Source organism: Oncorhynchus tshawytscha, linkage group LG11 (assembly GCF_018296145.1).
Source record: "Oncorhynchus tshawytscha isolate Ot180627B linkage group LG11, Otsh_v2.0, whole genome shotgun sequence".
Taxonomy (NCBI): domain Eukaryota; kingdom Metazoa; phylum Chordata; class Actinopteri; order Salmoniformes; family Salmonidae; genus Oncorhynchus; species Oncorhynchus tshawytscha.
Genome location: NC_056439.1, coordinates 26019293 through 26045893, shown reverse-complemented (window position 1 = coordinate 26045893; position 26601 = coordinate 26019293). Strand labels below are relative to the sequence as shown.

Sequence of the window (26601 nt, the reverse complement as noted above, 5' to 3'; positions counted from 1 at the left end):
ACAACTGTTATGCATGGAATTTTAGATCCACTTCTCCTTAATGCAAGCGCTGTGTCAGATTTCAAAATAACTTTACGGAAAAATCACAGCATGCAATAATCTGAGTACAGCGCTCAGACAACAACAAAACAAGCATACAGATATCCGCCATGTTGTGGAGTCAACAGAAGTAAGAAATAGCATTATAAATATTCACTTACCTTTCATGATCTTCAATCAGAATGCACTCCCAGGAATCCCAGTTCCACAATAAATGTTTGTTTTGTTCGATAAAGTCCATAATTTATGTCCAAATACCTCCTTTTTGTTCGCGTACACAATCCAAACTCACGAGGCGCGGGCAAGGCCAGGCGAAAGTTCAGACGAAAAGTCATATTACAGTTCGTAGAAACATGTCAAACAAAGTATAGAATCAATCTTTAGGATGTTTTTATCAATAATCTTCAATAATGTTACTGGTAATAGGGTACGTTAGCGGTCGGCAACCTTTTCAATTTGGAGTACCAATTTACTCTTACCATTTCTACAAATGATTTTCGTATGCACATTTTTGTGTAACGGTTTCATTTAATTTATAATAGTCTCAATCATTGTCATGTGTTTAATCTGAATTATATCAAAATTAAAATTATACAAATCTAAAAGCAGGTAGAAAATATCCCGATTTTAAAAATGTATATAAATCACATTGACTATCATGGCCTGTCTGCAATGAACTTGTATCAACTATCGACTGTGTCCGGCCCGACGCTAGCAAACATCCAACATTGTATCAAATATTCTGGGCCCTCAGTTTCCTGCGCAAGTGAGCTCAGGACAGACAGTTGTAGGCTATTTGTGCAAGGAATAAGAAGTAATTGGGTGTTTTTATGTTTTCACTGGATCTGAGCATAACCATTCGGCATGAATGGGAAAGATGTAATCGATAGGGAGAGAGCCGGAAAATGTTTCAAACAGTTTGAGGAACTCATTCTCATTGGATAATAAAAATACTTTGTTTACTTGCTGTTTGAGGTGAAGAAAAATGCTTTCTATGCCTAATTCTATGCGTAATCAGGTGTGCGTACTTGCTCAACGTTGACAGGAGGGCTCCAAACGAGGCGATTAAAAAATTGGCAAAACTTGTAAATGGAATGAAATAAACCAAAACTTGTTTCTCACAGGTGTAGCATGCGTTGTGAGCATTGCAAACATGTCCATGGTGATATAAGTAATGGGGAATTGATAGACACTAACAATCAAAGGGCAAACAATTCACACAAGTTATGAAACCATGAATTCGCAGGAGAGAGCACATTCTGGAGAGATACTGTAAGTGCCTTTTGCATCTTAGCCACACACCCCTTTTTCTTGGACCGTGGCATCTCCGCGACCTCAATGGATTAGTCCACTGAGATGGCCGTGAATCAGACCGGTGTCTCGTGTGCCATTAAGGAAAAAAACGTTTAAAAATTTAGATATTTGCGATGCTCAACTAAAAAAATCTTGGTCAACCAACTGCCTATCGACCAAACAATCGCCCAGTCGACTAAATGGGGTTAACCCTACTTTGTTTCCATCTGACAGTTTATCTGTGTTTCTTCTGTGTGTGTATTTCCAGGAGCTGAGAGAGGACAACGTGACTCTGATTGATACCAAAGCCATGCTGGAAGAGCAGCTGGGGGCAGCCAGGGGGCGCTGTGACAAACTACATGAGTTGGAGAAGGAGAACCTGCAGCTGCGCTCCAAACTCCATGACATGGAGATGGTAAGAAATGCAGTAGGGATTGGTCCATCTGTCTGTCTGTTTGCCTGTCCATCTGTGTGTGCTATATGTCAGTGTATGTTATGTCAATGCAGTGTTTGTGTATACAGTGCATCCGGAAAGTATTCATACCCCTTAACTTTTTCCACATTTAATGTTAGGCTTTTTCAATTTTTTTTTTAAATTCCCTCAATCTACACACAATGCCCAATAATGACAAAGCAAAAACAGGTTTTTAGAAATTTCTGCAAATATATTTGGAGTTTCTCCCATTTTTCTCTGCAGATCCTCTCAAGCTCTGTCAGGTTGGATGGGAAGTGTCGTTGCACAGCTGTTTTCAGGTCTCTCCAGTTCAAGTCCAGGCTCTGGCTGGGCCACTCAAGGATATTCAAAGACTTGTCCCAAGCCTCTCCTGCATTGTCTTGGCTGTGTGCTTAAGGTCATTGTCCTGTTGGAAGGTGAACCTTCACCCCAGTCTGAGGTCTTGAGATCTCTGGAGCAGGTTTTCATCAAGCATCAGGTTTCCTCCAGACATGACGCTTGGCATTCAGGCCAAAGATATCAGTCTTGGTTTCATCACCAGAGAATCTTGTTTCTCATTGGCTGAAGTGTCCTTTAGGTGCCTTTTGGCAAACTCCAAGCGGGCTGTCATGTGCATTTTATTGAGGATAAGCTTTCGTCTGGCCACTCTACAATAAAGGCCTGATTGGTGGAGTGCTGCAGAGACGGTTGTCCTTCTGGAAGGTTCTTCTATCTCCACAGAGGAACTCTGGAGCTCTCTGAGTGACCATATGGTTGTTGGTCACCTCCCTGACCAAGGCCCTTCTCCCACGATTGCTCCGTTTGGCTGGACGGCCAGCTCTAGGAATAGTCTTGGTGGTTCCAAACTTCTTCCATTTAAGAATGATGGAGGCCAATATGTTCTTGGGGACATTCAATGCTGCAGACATTTTTTTTGGTACCCTTCCCCAGATCTGTGCCTCGACACTATCCTGCCTCGGAGCTCTACAGACATTCCTTTGACCTCATTGCTTGGTTTTTGCTCTTACATGCAATGTCAACTGTGGGACCTTTATATAGACAAGTGTGTGCCTTTCCAAATCATGTCCAATGAATTGAATTTACCACAGGTGGACTATAATGAAGTTGTGGAAACATCTCAAGGATGATCAATGGAAACAGGATGCACATGAGCTACATTTTGAGTCTCATAGCAAATAAATGTGATACAATTTCTAAACCTGTTTTAGCTTTGTTATTATGGGGTATTGTGTGTAGATTGACGATGGGAACAAATTAATTGAATCCGCTTTAGAGTAAGGCTGTAACGTAACAAAATGTGGAAAAAATCAAGGGGTCTGAATACTTTCCGAATACACTGTTAACTGTGTATATGTTGGTGTGTGTCTGACTCACCCTGCTGTCCCTCTCAGGACCGGGTCACAGATAAGAAGCGCCTGGAGGAGTTGATAGAGGAGAACATGCTGCTAGAGATCTCTCAGAAACAGAGCATGAACGAGTCTACCCACCTTGGCTGGGAGCTGGAGCAGCTTGCTAAGAACAATGACAACAGCGACAGTAAAGGCGCACACACATGCATATTCTCACTCACTCACTCACTCTAAACATGTGTAAGTTTTTCCCCAGCTACATCACTTTGAGTAGTGGGCCTGTACTGTTCAGTTCATAGGTTTGTTTTCCGGGGCCACCCATACGTAACATGTCTGCACGCATGTAGTCACTGTAGGGTCTGCTAAATGGCACATATATTATTCTGCTGACAGCCAACATGTATAAATCATCTTTGATTAGTGGCTGATGGAGATTTTGGTTGAAAAATGCTGAAAATCAAAGATTCTCAGTGAATCCTGCCAGAACTTGTGGCGCAACCTAAAATAAAAATTAAGTTCAGACACTATGCTGTCGATACTTGAATTAGACAATTGAATTGTATCATAATTTCAGTTTTTTTATTAGAGGGGTTGAACATCACTGTAGATTTACACGACATGTCTTTGCAGTGGTGTGTGTGTGTGAGGGGTTATATTTTGGCCTCTGTGTTGAAGTTAATATTTAACTCTGTATTGTCAGAAGGGTAATATAGTAACTCAGCAGCTGGCTCAGCTGTTTCCCTCGGCCCCACATGTATCACTGTGCCTGGTCCTCTAACTGTCAACACATACAGATGTGCTCATATTTGTTGGTACCCCTCCACAAAAAATGAAGAATGCACACTTTTCTCTGAAATAACTTCAAACTGACAAGCAATTGGCATCCACCATTGTTTATTCCATATTTAATAGAAATCAGTCTTTGCTTTAGATTTTTATTCAACATAATATTGTGAATAAGAAAACAAATGAAAATGGCATGGACAAAAATTATGGGACCCGTAACCTAATATTTTGTTGCACAACCTTTAGAGGCAATCAAATGTTTTCTGTAGTTCTCAATGAGACTTCTGCACCTGTTAACAGGTAGCTTGGCCCACACTTCCTGAGAGAACTGCTCCAGCTGTCTCAGGTTTGATGGGTGCCTTCTCCAGACTGCAAGTTTCATCTCTTTCCATAGATGTTCGATAGGATTCAGATCAGGACTCACAGAAGGCCACTTCAGAATTGTCCTATGTTTTGTTCTTATCCGTTCTTGGGTGCTTTTAGCTGTGTGTTTTTGGGTCATTATCCTGTTGGAGGACCCATGACCTGCAACTGAGACCGAGCTTTCTGACACTGGGCAGAACATTTAGTTCCAGAATACCTTGATAGTCTTGATTTCATTGTGCCCTACACAGATTCAAGGCACCCTGTGTCAGGCGCAGCAAAGCAGCCCCAAAACAGAACCAAGCCTCCTCCATGTTTCACTGTCGGCATGGTGTTCTTTTCTTAAAAAGCTTCATTTTTTCATCTGTGAACAGAGAGCTGATGTGACTTGCCAAAAAGCTCCAGTTTTGACTCATCTGTCCGAAAGGCATACTCCCAGAAGGATTGTGGCTTGTCAATGTGCATTTTAACAAATTCCTTTCTGGCTTTTATGTTTTTCTTTCAAAAGTGGAGTCCTCTTGGGTCTTCTTCCATGGAACCTGCTTTCGCTCAAAACGCGACAGATGGTGCGATCAGAAACTGACGTACCTTCACCTTGGAGGTTCAGCTTGTATCTCTTTGGCAGTTATCCTTGGTTCTTTTTCTACCATTTGCACTCTCCTTCTGTTCAATCTGGGGTCGATTTTCCTCTTGCGGCCGCACCCAGGGAGGTTGGCTACAGTTCCATGGACCTTAAACTTCTTAATAATATTTGCAACTGTTGTCACAGCAACATCAAGCTGCTAGGAGATAGTCTTGTAGCCTTTACCATTACCATGCTTGTCTATTATTGTCTTTCTGATCTCCTCAGACAAATCTCTCCTTTGCTTTCTCTGGTCCATGTTCAGTGTGGTGTACACAATGATACCAAACAGCACAATGACTACTTTACTCTGGTCCATGGTCAGTGTGGTGCACACAATGATCCCAAACAGCTCAGGGATTACTTTACTCTGGTCCATGTTCAGTGTGGCGCACACAATGATCCCAAACAGCTCAGGGATTACTTTACTCTGGTCCATGTTCAGTGTGCTGCACACAATGATCCCAAACAGCTCAGGGATTACTTTACTCTATTTAAATAGGCTGAATGACTGATTGCAAGATTGGAGACGTGTGATACTAATTAAAGAAACAAATTAGGTTGAAATATCACTATAATCCAATGATTTATCTTTTCTAGGGGGTACCAACAAATGTGTCCAGGACATTTTAGAATAAGCAATAAATCATCTTTTCACAGCTTCTTTGCTTTATTCTATGACATACCTAAGGCATGCAAGTATACGTGATAAAATAGCTTTTAATTTCATCACTTCTTTCAGGAGGAATGAAGCATTATTTCAATGAGCTGTGAGGGTACCAACAAATTTGAGCACGACTATGTATTATGTAAATCTACACACAATACTTTTATAATATAGAAATCTACAGTGTGCATAAATGTGGCTGACTAACTTTCCACACAGATTCAGTCAAAACGAAAAATATCCATTATGCAAGCAACCAAAGCTGCTCTCTCAATCACTTCCACACACTATTCTAAATAAATAGACATACTTATGATCCCAATGTCATACTGTACAGTACACAAATGCATTGGATTAATCAAGCCCCCCCCCCCTCTTGTGCAGCGCGCAAGTCGTTTGTGTTTGAACTGAACGAGTCTACGTCGAGCCGTCTGCTGAAGCTGGAGAAAGAGAACCAGGTTCTGCAGACCACCATACAGGAGCTCAGAGAGGCTTCCCTAAGTCTAGAAGAGGGCCAGCTACATACCTTGGAGCTGGAGAGTGAGAACCAGGGCCTCTGCAAGAAGGTACTGTACAGACACACACTGATTGCGCAAAGACACACATACAGTGCCTTGCGAAAGATATAAAACTATTTTTTTGTGAAGAATCAACAACAAGTGGGACACAATCATGAAGTGGAACGACATTTATTGGATATTTCAAACTTTTTTAACAAATCAAAAACTGAAAAATTGGGCGTGCAAAATTATTCAGCGACCTGAGACGCAGACGTCTCATCTAGCCATCAGCAAATGCGCTACGCCAAATGCTAATAGCACTCGTTAAAACTCAAACCTTCATCAAAACACACATGCAGGGCACTGAATTAAAGCTACACTCGTTGTGAATCTAGCCAACAAGTCAGATTATTAAAATGCTTTTCGGCGAAAGCATGAGAAGCTATTATCTGACAGCATGCAACACCCCGAAATACCTGAAGGCGACGTAAACAAAAGAATTAGCGTAGCCGGCGCTACACAAATAGCAGAAATAAAATATAAAACTTTCATTGCCTTGGACGAGCTTCTTTGTTGGCACTCCTATATGTCCCATAAACATCACTATTGGGTCTTTTTTTAGATTAAATCGGTCCATATATACCCAAAATATCCATCTATGGAAACTGTGTGATTCAGAAAAAAAACTGTTTCAAAACGCTACGTCATTTTTTTTAATTAAAAAAGTCGACGATAAACTTTCACAAAACACTTCGAAATACTTTTGTAATCCAACTTTAGGTATTAGTAAACGTTAATAATCAAATTGATCACGAGGCGATGTGTATTCAATAGCTCCACGCTTTCAAATCATCTTCCGAAATCTCTCTTCCAAAACTTCCTGTCGGAGACCGGATGGAAAGTGGTCTCTCTTCCTCGTTTGACCAAGAAACAACGAGAATGCAATTGACAAGACTGGTGACATCGTGTGGAAGCTGTAGGACTTGCAATCTCAGACCCATTTAATTTTGTGCCCCTTGAACAATACATGCAAGTGGCGCATGGATATTTTTTTCAGTTGTCAGTGATCAGTTTTTCTTGCGCTTTTCGATGAAACGGACGCTCTGTTATAGTCACAGCGGTGATTTAACCAGTTTTAGAAACGTGAGTTTTCTATCCACACACGAATCATATGCATATACTATATTCCTGGCATGAGTAGCAGGACGCCGAAATGTTGCGCGATTTTTAACAGAATGTTCGAAAAAGTAGGGGGTCGACTTAAGAGGTTTTAAGTTAATACTTTGTAGCGCCATCTTTTGCTGCGATTACAGCTGTAAGTCACTTGGGGTATGTCTCTATCAGTTTTGCACATCGAGAGACTGACATTTTTTCCCATTCCTCCTTTCCTCGTTTGGATGGAGAGCAGTTCTTTCCACAGATTCTCGATTGGATTCAGGTCTGGACTTTGACTTGGCCATTCTAACATCTGGATATGTTTATTTTTGAACCATTCCATTGTAGATTTTGCTTTATGTTTTGGATCATTGTCTTGTTGGAAGACAAATCTCCGTCCCAGTCTCAGGTCTTTTGCAGACTCCATCAGGTTTTCTTCCAGAAGGGTCCTGTATTTGGCTCCATCCATCTTCCCATCAATTTTAACCATCTTGCCACCATCATGTTTGACAGTGGGGATGGTGTGTTCAGGGTGATGAGCTGTGTTGCTTTTACGCCAAACATAACATTTTGCATTGTTGCCAAAAAGTTCCATTTTGGTTTCATCTGACCAGAGCACCTTCCACATGTTTGGTGTGTCTCCCAGGTGGCTTGTGGCAAACTTTAAATGACACTTTTTATGGATATCTTTAAGAAATGGCTTTCTTCTTGCCACTCTTCCATAAAGGCCAGATTTGTGCAATATACGACTGATTGTTGTCCTATGGACAGAGTCTCCCACCTCAGCTGTAGATCTCTGCAGTTCATCCAGAGTGATCATGGGCCTCTTGGCTGCATCTCTGATCAGTCTTCTCCTTGTATGAGCTGAAAGTTTAGAGGGACGGCCAGGTCTTGGTAGATTTGCAGTGCTCTGATACTCCTTCCATTTCAATATTATCGCTTGCACAGTGCTCCTTGGGATGTTTAAAGCTTGGGAAATATTTTTGTATCCAAATACGGCTTTAAACTTCTTCACAACAGTATCTCGGACCTGCCTGGTGTGTTCCTTGTTCTTCATGATGCTCTCTGCGCTTTTAACGGACCTCTGAGACAATCACAGTGCAGGTGCATTTATACGGAGACTTGATTACACACAGGTGGATTGTATTTATCATCATTAGTCATTTAGGTCAACATTGGATCATTCAGAGATCCTCACTGAACTTCTGGAGAGAGTTTGCTGCACTGAAAGTAAAGGGGCTGAATAATTTTGCACGCCCAATTTTTCCGTTTTTGATTTGTTAAAAAAGTTTGAAATATCCAATAAATGTCGTTCCACTTCATGATTGTGTCCCACTTGTTGATTCTTCACAAAAAAAATAGTTTTATATCTTTATGTTTGAAGCCTGAAAAGTGGCAAAAGGTCGCAAAGTTCAAGGGGGCCGAATACTTTCGCAAGGCACTGTACTAGAGAGACTTGCGTACATGCACGTTCAGCCACTCTGATGCACAGGGATGGGGGCCACACACCTTGAATACAGAAAAGAAGCATGAAGAAGGTACTCTATGCGGGTCCCACATTCTTTTATAGATTGACAGCCTGTGTGTTGTGGGATACTATATGCTGGTCCCACATGTCCTATAAAGTTGGTCTGCAGTATGCATTGCAGTATGTTTTGTGGTGCAGTTAAAGCATGCGGGTGGGAGCAGAGCAGCATGTACCGGATTAATGCAATAATTCTCTATTATTTGGCATTGGCCCAGCACCGGTGTGGATGTTTTTAATGTACAGTGCATTTGGGAAAGTATTCGGACCCCTTGACTTTTTCCATGTGTTGTCACTGTCACGTTAGACTTATTTTCTAAAATGGATTCAATTGTTTTTTTCCCCCTCATCAATCTACACCCAATACCCCACATAATAACATAATAACGAAGTGAAATATCACAATTACACAAGTATTCAGATCCTTTTACTCAGTACTTTGTTGAAGCTTATTTGGCAGATATTACAGCCTCGAGTCTTCTTGGGTATGACGCTACAAGTTTGGAACACCTGTATTTGGCGAGTTTCTCCCATTCTTCTCTGCAGATCCTCTCAATCTGTCAGGTTGGATGGGGATTGTTGCTGCACAGCTATTTTCAGGTCTCTCCGTAGATGTTAGATTCAAGGGTTCAAGTCCGGGCTCTGGCTGGGCCACTCAAGGACATTGAGACTTGTCCCGAAGCCACTCCTGCGTTGTCTTGGCTGTGTGCTTAGGGTCATTGTCCTGTTGGAAGGTGAACATTCGCCACAGTCTGAGGTCCTGAGCGCTCTGGAGCATGTTTTCATCAAGGATTTCTCTGTACTTTTCTCTGTTCATCTTTCCCTCAGTCCTGACTGGTCTCCCATTCCCTGCCGCTGAAAAACATCCCCAAAACATGATGCTACCACCACCATGCTTCCCCATAGGGATGGTGCCAGGTTTCCTCCAGACGTGTGACACTTGGCATTTAGGCCAAAGAGTTCAATCTTGGTTTCATCAGACCAGAGAATCTTGTTTCTCATGGTCAGTCCTTTAGGTGCCATTTGGCAAACTCTAAGCGGGCTGTCATGTGCCTTTTACTACCATTAAGGCCTGATTCGTGAGGTGCTGAAGAGATGGTTGTCCTTCTGGAAGGTTCTTCCATCTCCACAGACAACTCTGGAGCTCTGTCAGAGTGACCATTGGGTTCTTGGTCACGTCTCAGACCAAGGCCCTTCTCCCACGATAGCTCATTTTGGCCGGCCGGCCAGCTCTAGGAAGAGTCTTGGTGGTTCGACACTTCTTCCATTTAAGAATGGTACCCTTCCCCAGATCTGTGCCTCGAAACAATCCTGTCTCGGATCTCTACAGACAATTGCTTTGACCTCATTGCACTGACCTCTTTGCTCTGGCTTGATGAATTTGTTTGTGCTTTCTATCATGATTGTCATCCATCATCCATTCCTTCCCTAGCTGGAGCATCTGCAGACCCTGCTGGACCAGGAGAAGCAGACAACCCAGGACATGGAGGGTCTCGGGGAAGATCTACTCAAAGACAAGCAGAAACTGGATAAGGCTCTGGAGACACTGCAGGAAGACAAGGACAGACAGGTACACACTACTTCTAACCTTGTGCATGCTAAATGCACCACTGATTGTGTATGTCATCTGGTCCCGCTTATGTCACTGTTGTCCCACCTGACTGTCTTTGTGTGTTCTCCAGATCTCTGAGCTGGAGCAGGAGAAGGAGCACCTGAGCCAGGCGGTGAGCTCCCTGCGTCAGCGCGCCCAAGCCAACAGTGAGGCTCGGGTCAGGGAGGTGGAGACTGAGAACCGCGTCCTCCACCAGACCATCACGGACACCGGGTCCAAGCTGGCCCGGCTAGAGGCCCAGGGCAAGCAGTCGACTAAGGAGCTGGAGACACTGAGGGAGAGGGGGGAGCACTGTGAGGAGCTGGAGAGGGAGACTGCACATCTTGGGAGGAGCAAAGAGCAGCTTCAGAGGGAGGTGAGGGAGGTCATTCTTGCGCTCACACTTGTTTTGCCATATCTGCAGAGGTCTTTGAAGAATGCGATCCACAATCACTGCAAGTAAAACAATCAGTGTATTCAACTTAGGTAAAACAATCGCATATCACAATGATCACTGTAAACATAGGTGGCGTCGCTGATGATTACGTGTGACCGGGCCGAGGCCCTGGAGAGAGACAACGCCAGCCTGGAGCAGGACAACCGGAGGCTGAAGAAGCAGGCGGACACGGCCCAGAACACCAGCCTGCGCCTGACTACTCTGGAGAAGGACCACAGCCTCCTGGACCAGGAGAACCTGGAGCTCCGCCGCACTGTGGAATCTCTTCGGCCGGCCGCCGTGCGCCTGGCCCAGCTCCAGCAGGAGAATGGGGAGCTAGAGCGGGACAGGGAGGAGCTGGCCCGGTCTGTGGAGGAACTGAGGTCCCAGGGGAAAAGGGCAGAGAGGCTGGAGATGAGCATCAGCAGCCTGGGTCAGGAGAACCAGAGGCTCCAGCAGAGCCTGGACAACAGCTCCACAAAGATCCAGGGGCTGGAAAGGGAGCTAAGGCAGGCCGAGGCCGAGACAGGGGGGCTAAGAAGGGAGCTGGAGGAGGTGTGCCTGGTGGCGAAACGCCTGGAGGCAGTGGAGAAGGAGAAGAGGGGGCTGGAGCAAGAACTGGGCCAGTCAGAGAAGGTATGTCTGTGTGTTATGTGTAAACTGTAGTTGCTTTGTCTTAAGTACTCCTGATTTCAATTAAATTAAATTGCAGGAGAGTAAGCAGCTGGAGAAGGAGGCACGGAGGTTGTGGCAGCAGCTGGAGGTGAAGGAGAGGGTGCTGGAGGAGAGTGCTCTGAGGCTGGCCTCCCTAGAGAAGGAGGGCATCACCAAGGATAAAGAGCTGGAGAGGTTAAAGGAGGCGACTGGGAAGGTCAAAGAGCTAGAGAGGGAGAACAAGGAGCTGCAGAAACAGGCCACGATTGACAAGAGGACCCTGGCCACACTCCGAGAGGTATGTATGGGGAAGGTCTGAGGATAATATAGGCTACAGTAGATTGTAGAGAAGTACGTGTACTATGCAGTATATACAGTGCCTTCGGAAAGTATTCAGACCCCTTGACTTTTTCCACATTCTGTTACGTTACAGCCTTATTATAAAATTGATTAAAAAATGTTTTTCAGCAATCTGGAAATACCCCATAATGACAAAGCGAAAACATGTTTTAGAAATCTTTGCAAATGTATTAAAAATAAAAAACAGATTGTTTCCATTGATCATCCTTGATGTTACTACAACTTGATTGAAGTCCACCTGCGGTGAATTCAATTTATTGGACATGATTTGGAAAGGCACACACCTGTCTATGTAAGGTCTCACAGTTTACAGTTGCAGAGCAAAAACCATGCTATGAGGTCGAAGGAATTGTCCGTAGTGTCGAATCACAGATCTGGGAAGGGTACCAAAAAAATTCAGCAGCATTGAATGTCCCCAAGAACACAGTGGCCTCATCATTCTTAAATGGAAGAAGTTTGGGACCACCAAGACTCTTCCTAGAGCTGGCCAAACGGCGCAATCGTGGGAGAAGGGCCTTGGTCAGGGAGGTGACCAGGAACCCGATGGTCACTCTGACAGAGCTCCAGAGTTCCTCTGTGTAGATAGGAGAACCTTCCAGAAAGACAACCATCTCTGTAGCACTCTACCAATCAGGCCTTTATGGTAGAGTGGCTAGACTGAAGCCACTCCTCAATAAAAGGCATTTAACAGCCCGCTTGGAGTTTGCCAAAAGGCACCTAAAGACCCTCAGCCTGAATGCATCCTGGCACCATCCCTACGGTGAAGTATAGTGGTGGCATTATCATGCTGTGGGGATGTTTTTCGGCTGCAGGGACTAGGAGACCAGTCAGGATCGAGGCAAAGATCAACGGTGCAATGTACATAGAAATCCTTGATGAAAACCTGCTCCCGAGCGTTCAGGACCTGACTGGGGTGAAGGTTCACCTTCCAACAGTACAACAACCCTAAAAACACAGCCAAGACAATGCAGGAGTGGCTTTGGGACATATCTCTGAATGTCCTTGATGAGCCCAGCCAGAGCCCCGACTGGAACCTGATCGAACATCTCTGGAGAAAAATAATAGCTGTGTAGCTCCCCATCCAATGTGACAGAGCTTGAGAGGATCTGCAGAGAAGAATGTGAGAAACTCTCCAAATACAGGTGTGCCAAGCTTGTAGCGTCATACCCAAGAAGACTCGAGACTGTAATCGCTGCCAAAGGTGCTTCAGCAAAGTACAGAGTAAAGGGTCTGAATACTTATGTAAATGTAATATTTCAGTTTTTTAAATTTTATAAATTATCAAAAATGTCTAAACCAGTTTTTGCTTTGTCATTATGGGGTACTGTGTGTAAATTGATGATAGGGGGAAAAAGAATATAATCAATTTTAGAATAAGGCTGTAACATAACAAAAGGTGGAAAAAGTCAAAGGGTCTACTGTATACTGAACACCAATCTAAACGCAACATGTAAAGTTTTGGTCCGATGTTTCATGAGCTGAAATAACAGATCCCAGAAATGGTCAATCTGCACAAAATGCTTATTTCTCTCATCCTGTTCACAAATTTGTTTACATCCCTGTTAGTGATAATTTTTCCTTTGTCAAGATAATCCATCCACCTGACATGTGTGGCAAATTAAGAAGCTGATTAAACGGCATAATCATTAGAGGTGCACCTACTCAGGGCAATGAAAGGCCACTCTAAAATGTGCAGTCTTCACACAACACAACGCCACAGATGTCTGAAGTGATGTGGGAGCGTTAAATTGCTGACTGCAAGAATGTCCACCAAAGGTGTTTCCAGATAATTGAATGTTAATTTCTCTACTATAAGCCGCATCCAATGTTTTAGAAAATGTGGCAGTACGTCCAACCGGCCTCACATGAGGCAAATGGTGGTCACACCAGATACTGACTGGCTTTCTGATCCACGCCCCTACCTTTTCTTGTAAGGTATTAGTGACCAACCGATGCATATCTGTATTCCAAGCCATGTGAAATCCATAGATTAGGGCCTAACGAATTCATTTCAATTGACTGAATTTCTTATATGAACTGTAACTCAGTAAAATCTTTGAAATTGTTAAATGTTGCGTTTTCATATTTTTGTTCAGTGTAGATGTACCATACAGCACAGAGTTCAAGTAGAAAAAGAAATGCAGGGTGCCGATGAATGGATAAAGATTTTGTTTTTTATATATAAATTATGGATCACACCATGAGAGATTAGTATTCTGTGCATACTCTGCTTATGTCAATGCGCCTCTAAAACTGCAGAAAGGGTTACAGTAGCCTATCCGTATACTGAATGTGCAGCGCGTTTCAAGACTGTTCCTAGATCTGCATTTCTGCTACAACTGCCTCTAGAACTGTTTGGACAGCTCAGTAGAATCAGCGTTATATTGTGTGTGTTCTGTCCAGGACCTGGTGAATGAGAAGCTAAAGGTGCAGCAGCAATGGAACGAGTTGGAGACACTGAGCCATGAGCTGGAGAAGATCGGCCTGAACAGAGAGAAACTACTGCAGGAGGAGCACAGCTGTGAAGACAAGTAAGAGGCTTTTCACCGTCTACCAGCATGCATCACACTAACTACATCTACACTGTACCAGCATGCCATCACACTACCGGTGTCTCAGACCCATGTCTCAGACTCAATACCTTACCCTCATAATACTGCAGCCATTTTTTGTATTAAAAAAAGGGAGTGAACTAATATTTTGTAACGGGTATTTATAGCGTGTGTGTGTGCGCTTGTGAAAATGTGTGCCCAATGTCCACTTTGGATGAGGTACAGGGGACATGTTGGTTTTGAGTTGTAAAGGGGCTTTTCATGTTTAACAAGTTATTTGCTTTAATGGATTCTGCCCTACCTCCTGTGCCAGGTATAGTGGGTGAGTCCTGGTTTCTGTTCAAACCTGTGTTGAAAGCGTTTATCTTTCTCTATAGATTTAATGTGACATTTTGTTTAGGCTCTTTTTTTTATTGTTTGGTGCAGTTGGTGGCATGAACGCGTGTTTCAGTCAAAAGTGTATGTGTTTGAGTGATCTCCAGCAGCAAGTGTGCAATGTTCTATTACAACCAATTTCAAAAGACTGTATGGGAAAATGACAGGGGAAAGATCGTTTCCTTTCCTCTGTGTCTTGCAACAGTTTAATTTTCTCTGGAATTTTCCCTGGAGAGCGAAGGTGTTCTAGAATCTAGTCCTGCTGGGTGAGGTAATGTACAGTGACCGGGAGCACCTTACCTGGGTTCAAATATTTTCAAATATTTCCTTCAAATATTTTGAGTATTTGAGCCTGCCTGCCTGGGGTGCCAGATGAGTGAGGTTTTGGGACAATTCCATTGGTTCAATTGTATCAGACAAGTAAAAAAAAACTAAAGTATTTGAAAGAAAAAACAAATACTATTTGAACCCCAGGTCCGGTGAGGCAAGCAGCAGGACAGCGCTGTGGGAATAGCTGAACTGTACACTCCTGAACTCCAGCCTTTCTGAAGGGAAAATATATGAAATAAGACACTTTGGAAAAACTTGTATTGCCTGAAAGGGGAGGGCCTCTACTTGAGGGGTTTTTCTTCAGTCTCTTAGGATGTGTTGAGAGGCACCTCTCAAGGTAAGACTTAGAGACCCAGCTGGGTGTCACCCAGGGAGATTGGTTTAAAAACCAAGACATTCCTTCTCTAGCTATTTGTGCTCAATGAAACCCAAGCTGCCACTAATCAGTTAATGTCAAATAAATTCACCACCCCGAGTTACATTTCTACAGCACTTAGTAATCTCGTGTGCTCTGCACTCTTATATTTATTTTTATTTAACTATTAGGTTCAACTGCTTGTGGCTAGGGTTTTTCATATTTTTCCGTCATAGTTGTCTTAGTGCAAAGCTAATACAGTGACCCCTTAGTACAGATGAAAGTCATATGGTTGGAAAACTTTTCAGATTACCTCAGCAAGCAAACCTCTGTCTCAAACTTGATATCCCATAGTATTACTCTAGTCTGTCCTAAGTGAAGGCTTGATATCTGCCACACATGCGGTCTCCCTCTTGGTATTACAAATAAGGTACAATAAATAGTACATTCAGCCTCAAACATAGATAAGTAAATGCACATCGTTCTACAGGATTTTCCATTATGTTTGCTCATCATCGAACTTAAATAAAAGCCCCACGTTGCTGATAAATTTGAATCACAATGAATTCATTCGTCTGGGACTTTCTATTGGCCTTCATGACATTTAGACATACTGTTTGCCTGTCTCTTTGCCCCCTCAGTAAGTTCAAGATCTTGGAGAGTAAGATCGAGTCAACACTGAAGAAGACTCTGGAGATCCGTGAGGAGAAGATTCAGGGGCTGGAGTCCCGACTGGAGGAGTCTAGTAGTCTCAACCAGCAGCTACGCACTGAACTCAGCACCGTACGTACCTATACGCCTCTCTCATTCACTCACACACACAGACGTGTGTGTGTGTGTACACACACAGTCTACTAATCATACTCTTGCACATACTCAATCTTTCTCACACAAACACTTTCACTCTTATTTCCACTCTCTTATTCACTTTACAATCCTTTTTACTCACACTGTTGCCCTCTTGTGTTGCGGTGATTAGGTGAAGAAGACTCTAGAGGCTCTGCGACAGAGGCAGGAGGAAGAGGAGGCCCACTCCCAGACCCAGAGCTCCACACTGCAGGCTGTAGGTCAGGGCCAGGGCAGGCCTGGCCAGAAGGAGAAGTGGGAGACTGAGACTAGAGAGGCCACCGCGGAGCTCCTCAAACTCAAGGACCGCCTCATCGACATAGAGAAGAATGTGAGTGGGGATGGCATGTTGAATGTTTAGTTGACCAATGACAAGGACTTCTTCCTGTAGAGCCCTCAACCCTTGCTGTGAATGCTTCGAACATACGTAGCAAAACAGCTACTACAGTAACGGTCACAACATACTGGCCAATACAAGCATCAGGCAATTGTTATACAAATGGTATATTGTGCATGTTTAATCTTACCTGGATGCCTTTCCCTTCAGAATGCAACCCTGCAGACAGAGAAGCACCTTCTGAAGGAGCAGCTGAGACAGCTGGACACCCAGAACAGTCAGCTGAATGCCCAGACTGTGGCCGTACAGAGGCAGTCTGCTGTACTGCAAGAGCACAACACGGCCCTGCACACACAGACAGCCAAGCTACAGGTACGACAATACATACTACAGGGGCTCTGCTCTACCATGTTCACACAGCTACTGTGCTTCTCTCTCTCTGAGCTTGGTTGTGTGTCGGGCTGGCAGTTGTTCCTCACCCCCTTGTTTCCTTTTTAGTTACTCACCCCCTTGTTTGCATTCCTAGTAGGGCTGTCCCTGACTAAAAAAGATCTTGGTCAACCGACAGTCCTCTGTTCTTTCGTCCAATCGATCGGTCCAAATTTTTAAACGTGTATTTTTCCATATATAGACACACCCTATGTCCCCCCCCACTGCTGGCCTTTAATAGGCTACACCAGGGGTGGGACATTTTCATGTTGAGTGCCAATTTACTATTTATCTTACCATTTCTACCGATCCAGTTAGGACTTTCACATGCACATTTTTGTGGAACAGTGTTATTTAATTATAGTATCTCAAAATCATTGTCATGTGGTTAATCTCAATTCTATCTGTATTGAAAATTATACACATCTAAAAGTTACTTCTATAGAAGTAAGCAAATAGCCTACATAAAACCAACAAATAAAAACATTGCAGGTAGAAAATATCCCGATTTTAAAAAATAAATATCTTATACATCACATTGGCTACGCATGGCCTCTCTGCAATGAACTTGAAACATTCAATCAACTGGGTCTGGTCCAAAGCTCACACTACTAACTTACAACAAAGCTAGAAAGAATTTTCAAATACATTGAGAAACTATTGTCATTCTCAGTGGATGTAAAAACATACTTTGTGGAGGCTGTGGGGATGGCACTGTACATCGGTCTAAGACGTGCTACTGAAATTGTATATGGTTATATTACATAAGAACAACGGTGCAACACTAATAAAAAATTATATTTTATAACAAATACGCTTTCTCCCTCTTTCGATTGTGATCGCTGTCCACGGTCCTGAAACACATCGGTGTGCTGTTGAATTGGCGCCTTTTCCTAGACCATGTTGCTATGTGCATAATAGCAAAGTTAACTAGTTAAGAACAATGCAGCAGCAGAATGAGGAGATGCGAAAACACCCCTTGCCTCATTGTCTAAGAAAAGTCAGGAAAGGGGAAATCCAAACTTAATTAGGTCTATAATCAATAGTTTAACTGTTAAATGTGCCTGACTTTATAAGTCATCAATATATCTACAGAAATAAGATACTTCAGTTGCCTGTTTGAGTGTGTAATTAATAGCCTACTGATTCCTCGAGCACCAAGACAAATTCAGCTGTTTTTAATCTTTGCTGTAAAGGCTTTACACTTTTTTCATTAGAACAGCCTCTCTGGTATTATAATTTATTTAGTGTTTACACTGTTCCAAATTGTCCGAGACATTATATTTAGAATAACAAATCAAATTTATTTATATAGCCCTTCTTACATCAGCTGATATCTCAAAGTGCTGTATAGAAACCCAGCCTAAAACCCCAAACAGCAAGCAATGCAGGTGTAGATGCACGGTGGCTAGGAAGAACTGCCTAGAAAGGCCAGAACCTAGGAAGAAACCTAGAGAGGAACCAGGTTATGAGGGGTGGCCAGTCCTCTGGCTGTGCCGGGTGGAGATTATAACAGAACATGGCCAAGATGTTCAAATGTTCATAAATGACCAGCATGGTAAAATAATAATAATCACAGTAGTTGTTGAGGGTGCAACAAGTCAGCACCTCAGGAGTAAATGTCAGTTGGCTTTTCATAGCCGATCATAAAGAGTATCTCTACCGCTCCTGCTGTCTCTAGAGAGTTGAAAACAGCAGGTCAGGGACCGGTAGCACGTCCGGTGAACAGGTCAGGGTTCCATAGCCGCAGGCAGAACAGTTGAAACTGGAGTAGTAGCAAGGCCAGGTGGACTGGGGACAGCAAAGAGTCATCATGCCAGGTCCTCCGAGAGAGAGAAAGAGAGAATTAGAGAGAGCATACTTAAATTCACACAGGACACCGGATAAGACAGGAGAAGTACTCCAGATATAACAGACTGACCCTATCCCCCCCGACACACAAACTACTGCAGCATAAATACTGGAGGCGGAGACAGGAGGGGTCAGGATAATGCTCCTTTTTCTTGATCTCCTTCTTATTGGTGTTGTTATTATTATGATCATAAGTAATGTCATTATCATTAGTAGGCTTAGTATAGCAGCCTTGTATAACCACCATTTTGAGATTCAGGCATAAAAGCACATCCGTTTTACTTTGGCCTATATTTCAATACTTTTTTTAGGCTACTGTATCGATCAATTGTTCATGTCATCACACAGCATTCATGATTTGAAATGCAATCAAGCATTTTAGTTTTAAAAATATATATATACAATTAAGCAAGCCTTGAATAATTACCTTAAACAATAAATAAACCGGTGTAATTTTTGGTCTCACCTGTGCCGGCAGAAAGGCGAAGACCGACCCTGTCTATAGGTCAGGCCCTATTCGGACAGTATTAGTTTTACTGGGGAGGTCGGGGAAATGTGGTGTTTTGTGCTCAGGCACATAATTACATCTGTAATATTAGTCCTGGCCATGTCAGTCATTTTTACATTGCAGGAGAGTAACAATTCCAGCCAGAATAACATACTGTTTTTTGGCAAACTCCAAGGTCCTCTGATAATTCTAGTCCCGTGCAAAATCGACATCCCTGTGTTTTGAGGGAAATGTCTGCGTTTGACCTTCATAACTGTGTAAAAATGTATATAAAATTACAGGGGGCAGTTTGGGGAAAAAATTATCCCATCCAAATCGTCCTCTGGAATAACGGGCATTCTGGAGTAATAATTACATTACATAACCAACGTTCTCCAGTAATACTTGTCCTGTGCGAACAGGTCTTTGCTCATGTGCATGCGATGCATACATGTGTCACGTAAAGAGAGCAAAGGTTGAGGGAATAGGAGGTTTTTCCTAAACAAATGATGGATTCCGGTAACAGATCTTTTCAGTCAGAAATGGCTGTAATTATGTTGCAGCTTCAGCAACACAGACCGCTCGATAAACACTGATGTTCTGTGGTAGACGATGCAGCCGGGAGGAGAGACGGACAACGGGTGCTAGTCAGTCACTCGCTGTCTTTTTTTTGTTGTTAACACAGAGCAGCAAGTCTGAGTCGGCCCCGGCACAATCAAATCAATTGCTGGTCAGACTCCCTCTAGTCATTTCTGTGTCCTAATTATTTCATCAGACTGTGTGCTTAAAGCATCAGACAAGCTAATATATTTGATTAAAACACATAGGATGTGTCAATATATGGAAAAATACACATTTAAAAATGTCTACTAATTGATTGGTTTAAAGAACAGACAACTCTTTTTTTGTGTGTCTGTCAGCCCTACACATGTGCCATGGAAAAAATCTATGTATATTTGTGACCTCTCAACAACAAAACATCTCTGTCGACCAACAGCCTATCGACCAATCGACTAAATGGGGTCAGCCCTAATTCCTAGTTAGACTAGCTGTGTCAGTTGTTGCCAACATATAGATGTTGTAAAATGAAAGAAATGTCTCCCTCTTTTAGGTGGAGAACTCCACCCTCAACTCCCAGAGTGCATCTCTCATGGCCCAGAATGCTGTGCTGCAGGGCCAGGTGGGGGCGCTGGAGAGTGAGTCAGAGGCGTGGCAGCGGCAGCGGGAGGAGGCGCGGGTGGGTAGGGAGAGCGTGCTGCAGGATCACGAGCGCCTGCTGAGTGTGCATGAGAGACAGGCAGCGGAGTACGAGCAGCTCATCGCCCAACATGCCACCCTGAAGGGCAACCAGAGAGCTCTGGAGCAAGAGCACCGCACACTGGAGAACAAGTGGGTCACACACATGGGGCACACGCACAGGGGTTACACAAACCACCTGGCACACACACACCAAGTAGTAATACCCTAAGGCAAGGCTATTCAACTATATTTTTACTGGGGACATATGTAAAAAATAATATATATATATATATAAGTTTCATTGCAGGGGTGCTGGATATTTTCCACATTCTTCAGAAGAACTGACTCTCTCTCTAGCACAACCGCCAATAAATCACTTTTCTTAAAATGGAATGTTGCTTAAAGTAATTATGAAAGAAGTGGAGTGCACTCAACTTGTGTGAGTCAAAGTGCAACCAAAAAATGTTAGCATTGTTGAAAAGGCTCAACGCTATTAAAATCACACCACCATTTCCTGGTTGCTAAAATTAGAATAGTTTGCCTAATTTCAGTTTGACAAAACAAGCAAGTATAGTGTAGTCATTGTAATCAAATCACATTTTATTTGTCACATGCCAAATACAACAGGTGCCGAATACAACATGCTTACTTACAAGCCCTTAACCAACAATGCAGTTTTAAGAAAATATTTACTATGTCAACAAAAGTTTAAAAAAATAAAAGAGCAACAATAAAATAACAATAAGGCTATTTCTATGTGAATTTGGTCGGGTTGCCCAAAAAGTTACATATTGCATCTTTAAAAGAAATTTTTTTTTTTTTTTAATCGTCTGAAAACTACGCATCTCAATAAATGACAATCAGCTAATGCCAAATTCCAGTCTGAAGGAGGTATGCTTTGAATTAATTTCCCTCAGTCATTAGGTGTGTGTTTTGTCACACACAATGAGTCCTTGTGAGTATCAGAGAGGGAAACAGGAGGCATGTACTTGTTCCTTGGTCTTAACTCTCAGGAATGGGGTCATAACATTTTGTGGCTTAAACGCTAGAGCCAAATTCATAGGAAGAAAAAAAAATCAACATGGCGCTAGAAATAACACTATAGACAACCACCATAGTACTTGTCATTTTGACTGTTTTTTTTTTTTTACGGACCTTTAATGTTCAGAAATCATCAAAGGGCGCGGGATAAATAAAGTGACTGGTCACACACATGTCATAATCCACAGGTTTACACCTCTCTCTCTCACACACACACACACACACACACACACACACACACACACACACACACACACACACACCAAGTGATTGAACACACATGGAAGAGTCCGCAATGGGTCATACACACCAAGCGGTCAACTACCATGGTCACAAATACTCACCAAGATGTTACACTGAGAAGGTGTAATATAAAAAGGTCAGATTCGTTTAAAATAAATGTATATTATTATTACAGAGTGGTCATATTACATGGTTGTTCATGTCCATGTCATGTGTATTGACCTCGGTGAGTCTGCGTAAAATATCAATTGGTTACATGTCATCAAGAGAACTGTGTTAATATATTTCTCTGAAGTTAATTTTCCAATAACAGACTTCCTCATTTGATAAGACACATATAAACAGCCATAGGCTAGTGAAAGTATGTCCTTCCAGACTGGCTTGGCACTGGGACATTGAGAGACCGCCCTAAGGAAGTGACCTAGGGGATGGGTAGGCAACAACTTCTCCACCCCGCTGATCCTCAACACTGGGGCCCCACAAGGGTGCGTTCTGAGCCCTCTCCTGTACTCCCTGTTCACCCACGACTGCGTGGCCACGCACGCCTCCAACTCAATCATCAAGTTTGCGGACGACACAACAGTGGTAGGCTTGATTACCAACAACGACGAGACGGCCTACAGGGAGGAGGTGAAGGCCCTCGGAGTGTGGTGTCAGGAAAATAACCTCACACTCAACGTCAACAAAACTAAGGAGATGATTGTGGACTTCAGGAAACAGCAGAGGGAACACCCCCCAATCCACATCGATGGAACAGTAGTGGAGAGGGTAGCAAGTTTTTCAAGTTCCTCGGCATACACATCACAGACAAACTGAATTGGTCCACTCACACAGACAGTATCGTGAAGAAGGCGCAGCAGCGCCTCTTCAACCTCAGGAGGCTGAAGAAATTTGGCTTGTCACCAAAGGCACTCACAAACTTCTACAGATGCACAATCGAGAGCATCCTGGCGGGCTGTATCACCGCCTGGTACGGCAACTGCTCCGCCCACAACCGTAAGGCTCTCCAGAGGGTAGTGAGGTCTGCACAACGCATCACCGGGGGCAAACTACCTGCCCTCCAGGACACCTACACCACCCGATGTTACAGGAAGGCCATAAAGATCATCAAGGACATCAACCACCCGAGCCACTGCCTGTTCACCCCGTTATCATCCAGAAGGCGAGGTCAGTACAGGTGCATCAAAGCTGGCACCGAGAGACTGAAAAACAGCTTCTATCTCAAGGCCATCAGACTGTTAAACAGCCACCATTAACATTGAGTGGCTGCTGCCAACACACTGACACTGACTCAACTCCAGCCACTTTAATAATGGGAATTGATGGGAAATGATGTAAATATATCACTAGCCACTTTAAACAATGCTACCTTGTATAATGTTACTTACCCTACATTATTCATCTCATATGCATACGTATATACTGTACTCTATCATCGACTGCATCCTCATGTAATACATGTATCACTAGCCACTTTAACTATGCCACTTTGTTTACATACTCATCTCATATGTATATACTGTACTCGATACCATCTACTGTATCTTGCCTATGCTGCTCTGTACCATCACTCATTCATATATCCTTATGTACATATTCTTTATCCCCTTACACTGTGTATAAGACAGTAGTTTTGGAATTGTTAGTTAGATTACTTGTTGGTTATTACTGCATTGTCGGAACTAGAAGCACAAGCATTTCGCTACACTCGCATTAACATCTGCTAACCATGTGTATGTGACAAATAAAATTTGATTTGATTTGTGTTGCGTACCCTTCCTGCCTCTCCCCTGCGCTCTCCTGACCACTCCATACCACGGGGCTGGAACAGTACAGCAGTAACAGACTGGGTGTGATTTCACTCAGACACCCTGGCTGGAGCTGGGAGAAACTGCTGACACCGAAACGGTGGGGTTGGGTGGAGACAGGTAGCCTATCACTAGGGCTAGGGAGGGACTGGACAACAGAAGTTAACATCAGGCCAGAACTGTGACTGGTCAATAACTCTGGGAGACTAATTTCATTCAGTTGGTGTTCAGATAGGGTTTTTGGATGTCAGTGGAGCTCTTCTAGTCTGCTGCTTTTATTGTTTTACAGTGGAACCTTATAACCTGTACTGCTTCAGGCAGGTCACTCCTGAGGGGAGGGCCGGAGGGCGACGTGTCACAAGTACATCACTCCTCTACCTATGGCGACTGTGTTCTCTTTGTTTGTTTGCTGTGGTTATATTTGTACTTGGTTAGATTATGTACGTATATCTCATAGGGCTGAGCGATATACCTTATTTTATGACATACAGGTATTGATGCAGGGACCGTTTTGGTTTTTACTTCTATACCAGTATTTTAATGTTTGGTTTGTTTTAAATGTGATATGCCATCTGTAATGTTAATTTTTACTTTACTTCGTTACTTGAGTCATCTCTGTCCTCTCTCTCTCTCTCCCCGTGCCACTTTTCACACAGACCTAGCCACGCCCCCTGTCACTCAAGGAGCTCATTGGATGTTCCTCAACCACGAGACACTTGCGTTCAGTCTGCTTGGTCAATATAGCACATGCAACAATGTTGATGACACCGATGCTGTTTTCACTTTGCTTCTTAATATAAACCCACCAGCGTTCTATAATCACACTTAGTTTTTGTTTCTTACATCAGCAAACAGATAGTTTGTCTTTTCTTAGCAAGTTGCCCTAAATCTTGAGATGCTAATTGTTAGCTGCTAATGTTAATAGCTAGCTAATACGGCCTGATAATACCAGTGATGGTGTAGACCTAAATCAGCATGTTTGTGCAACATTATCTTCTAAATCAAAGAGGAATATGCCAAGCAAAAATATGTTAACTACATGAAGTAGCTAAGAGAGGCCATGCAATGTAGCCAAAGCTTATAGGGTCCCTTAGGAAACACACATCAACACTTTAGTTCCTACACTGTTCTAACTATTGAATTAGAATAGTCATTCCTATTCCCATGATTCCAACAGTTTTGCTCTAATTCGCAAGTCAAATCGCAATTAGAACATTTGGTTAAAAATTATTATTATTATTATTAAATTATTATTAGATTATTTGTCTGTAGTGTGCAGCTCTACGCGGCAGTGTGGAAATTCTCAATTGAGCAGTGGTGTAAAGTACTTAAGTAAAAATACTTTTGGTTACTACTTAAGTCCATTTTTTGGTATCTGTACTTTATTTTTGAAAACTTTTGCTTCACTACATTCCTAAAGAAAATACTGTACTTTTTACTCCATAGATTTTCCCTGACACCTAAAAGTACTTGTTACATTTTGAATGCTTAGCAGGACAGGAAAATTGTCCAATTCACGCACTTGCCAAGAGAACATCTCTGGTTATAGATTGCCTCTGATCTGGAGGACTCACGAAACATAAATGCTTTGTTTGTAAATTGTGTTGGAGTGTGCCGCTGGCTATCCGTTAATATATGTTTTTTAAATGGTGCCATCTGGTTTGTGTAATATAAGTCATTTGAAATTATTTGTACTTCTATACTTAAATTTATACTTAAAATATTGTGATATATTTTGGACATATCGCCCAGCCCTAATATCGCATACACACAGAGACATGATGAGAACCCACACACTGTCTTGTACTGGAAAAATGGTCCTATTGGGAAGCTTACTATCACATCAGTCTAAATGGAGTAATGTGAGATGTGACGTGGCTGAGCTGGCTAACTAAAAATCTCTCCTTATCTACTTTTTTGAATAATGGAGCAGGGTCCCTTGGGCCCCGGGTTGAGGCCCAGGGATTAGAAGAGTCTGCCTGCTGTGCCGTCAAGGACCTAATCAGCCTGAATATCAGATGGTCCATATATGCCTCAAAGGCCTGGGTTGTGTTCATTAGGGTACACCGTAGAAAAACATTTTGAAAATGTTTTTCAACACAACTAAAATGAGAGATTCTTATTGGACAGGCTGAGGTAGTCCCTCCCTTTTCCAGTCAGTTTCTTTAATTTTTTGGAAATTATGAAAGAATCAAGACAAACCTGATGGGATTGCTTTGATCTGTGATCTTAGCAGCTCTTTGAACACACCACCACATATATCATGGATGCTCAATACTTCATGACTTTTCCATCCAGCTCTTGTCGGACCCAGTATCGATATTGTTCTTTCGGTGGTAATAGGAATCTATATGGGATGGGATTGCCATGGCCTATTTTTAGATGTAACACAATACAAAACCTGGGGACAGTTAATTAGGCACCATACAGTGCCTTGCAAAAGTATTCAGACCCCTTGGATTTCCCCCCACATTTTGTTACAAAGTGGGATTAAAATGTATTTGTCATTTAACTGCCTCCTTATTTTCAAGCATGGTGGTGGCTGCATCATGGTACGAGTGTGCTTGACATAAGCAAATACTGAAGAGTTTTTCAGAATGAAAAGAAAAGGGATAGTGCTAAGCACAGGAAAATCCTGGAGCAAAACCTGCTTTACACCAGACACTGGGAGAGGACACCTTTCAGCAGTACAATAACCTTCAATACATGGCCACATCAACACTTGAGTTGCTTACCAAGTAGACTGAATGTTCCTAAATGGCCAAGTTACACTTTTGACTTAAATTTGCTTGAAATACTATAGAAATTACTGTCATGATCCCCAACATCTTGAAGAATTTTGAAAAGAATAATGGCCAAATATTTCACAATCCAGGTGAGCAAAGCTCTAGAGACTTACCCAAGAAGACTCACT

At 42.8% G+C, this 26601-nt stretch overlaps 1 protein-coding gene across 1 annotated transcript in view; it reads left to right on the top strand.

Moving 5' to 3' along the window:
- ccdc88c (coiled-coil domain containing 88C) overlaps positions 1-26601 on the top strand; it is a 77212-nt gene that overhangs the window by 37440 nt on the left and 13171 nt on the right. Inside the window, exons 11-22 of the mRNA XM_042330611.1 lie at positions 1601-1747; positions 3178-3322; positions 5958-6139; positions 10186-10323; positions 10436-10720; positions 10871-11416; positions 11493-11732; positions 14198-14325; positions 16048-16189; positions 16386-16583; positions 16800-16961; positions 20468-20745. Of these exons, the coding sequence (XP_042186545.1) occupies positions 1601-1747; positions 3178-3322; positions 5958-6139; positions 10186-10323; positions 10436-10720; positions 10871-11416; positions 11493-11732; positions 14198-14325; positions 16048-16189; positions 16386-16583; positions 16800-16961; positions 20468-20745 (2591 nt within the window). The remainder of the gene's footprint in view (positions 1-1600; positions 1748-3177; positions 3323-5957; positions 6140-10185; positions 10324-10435; positions 10721-10870; positions 11417-11492; positions 11733-14197; positions 14326-16047; positions 16190-16385; positions 16584-16799; positions 16962-20467; positions 20746-26601) is intronic.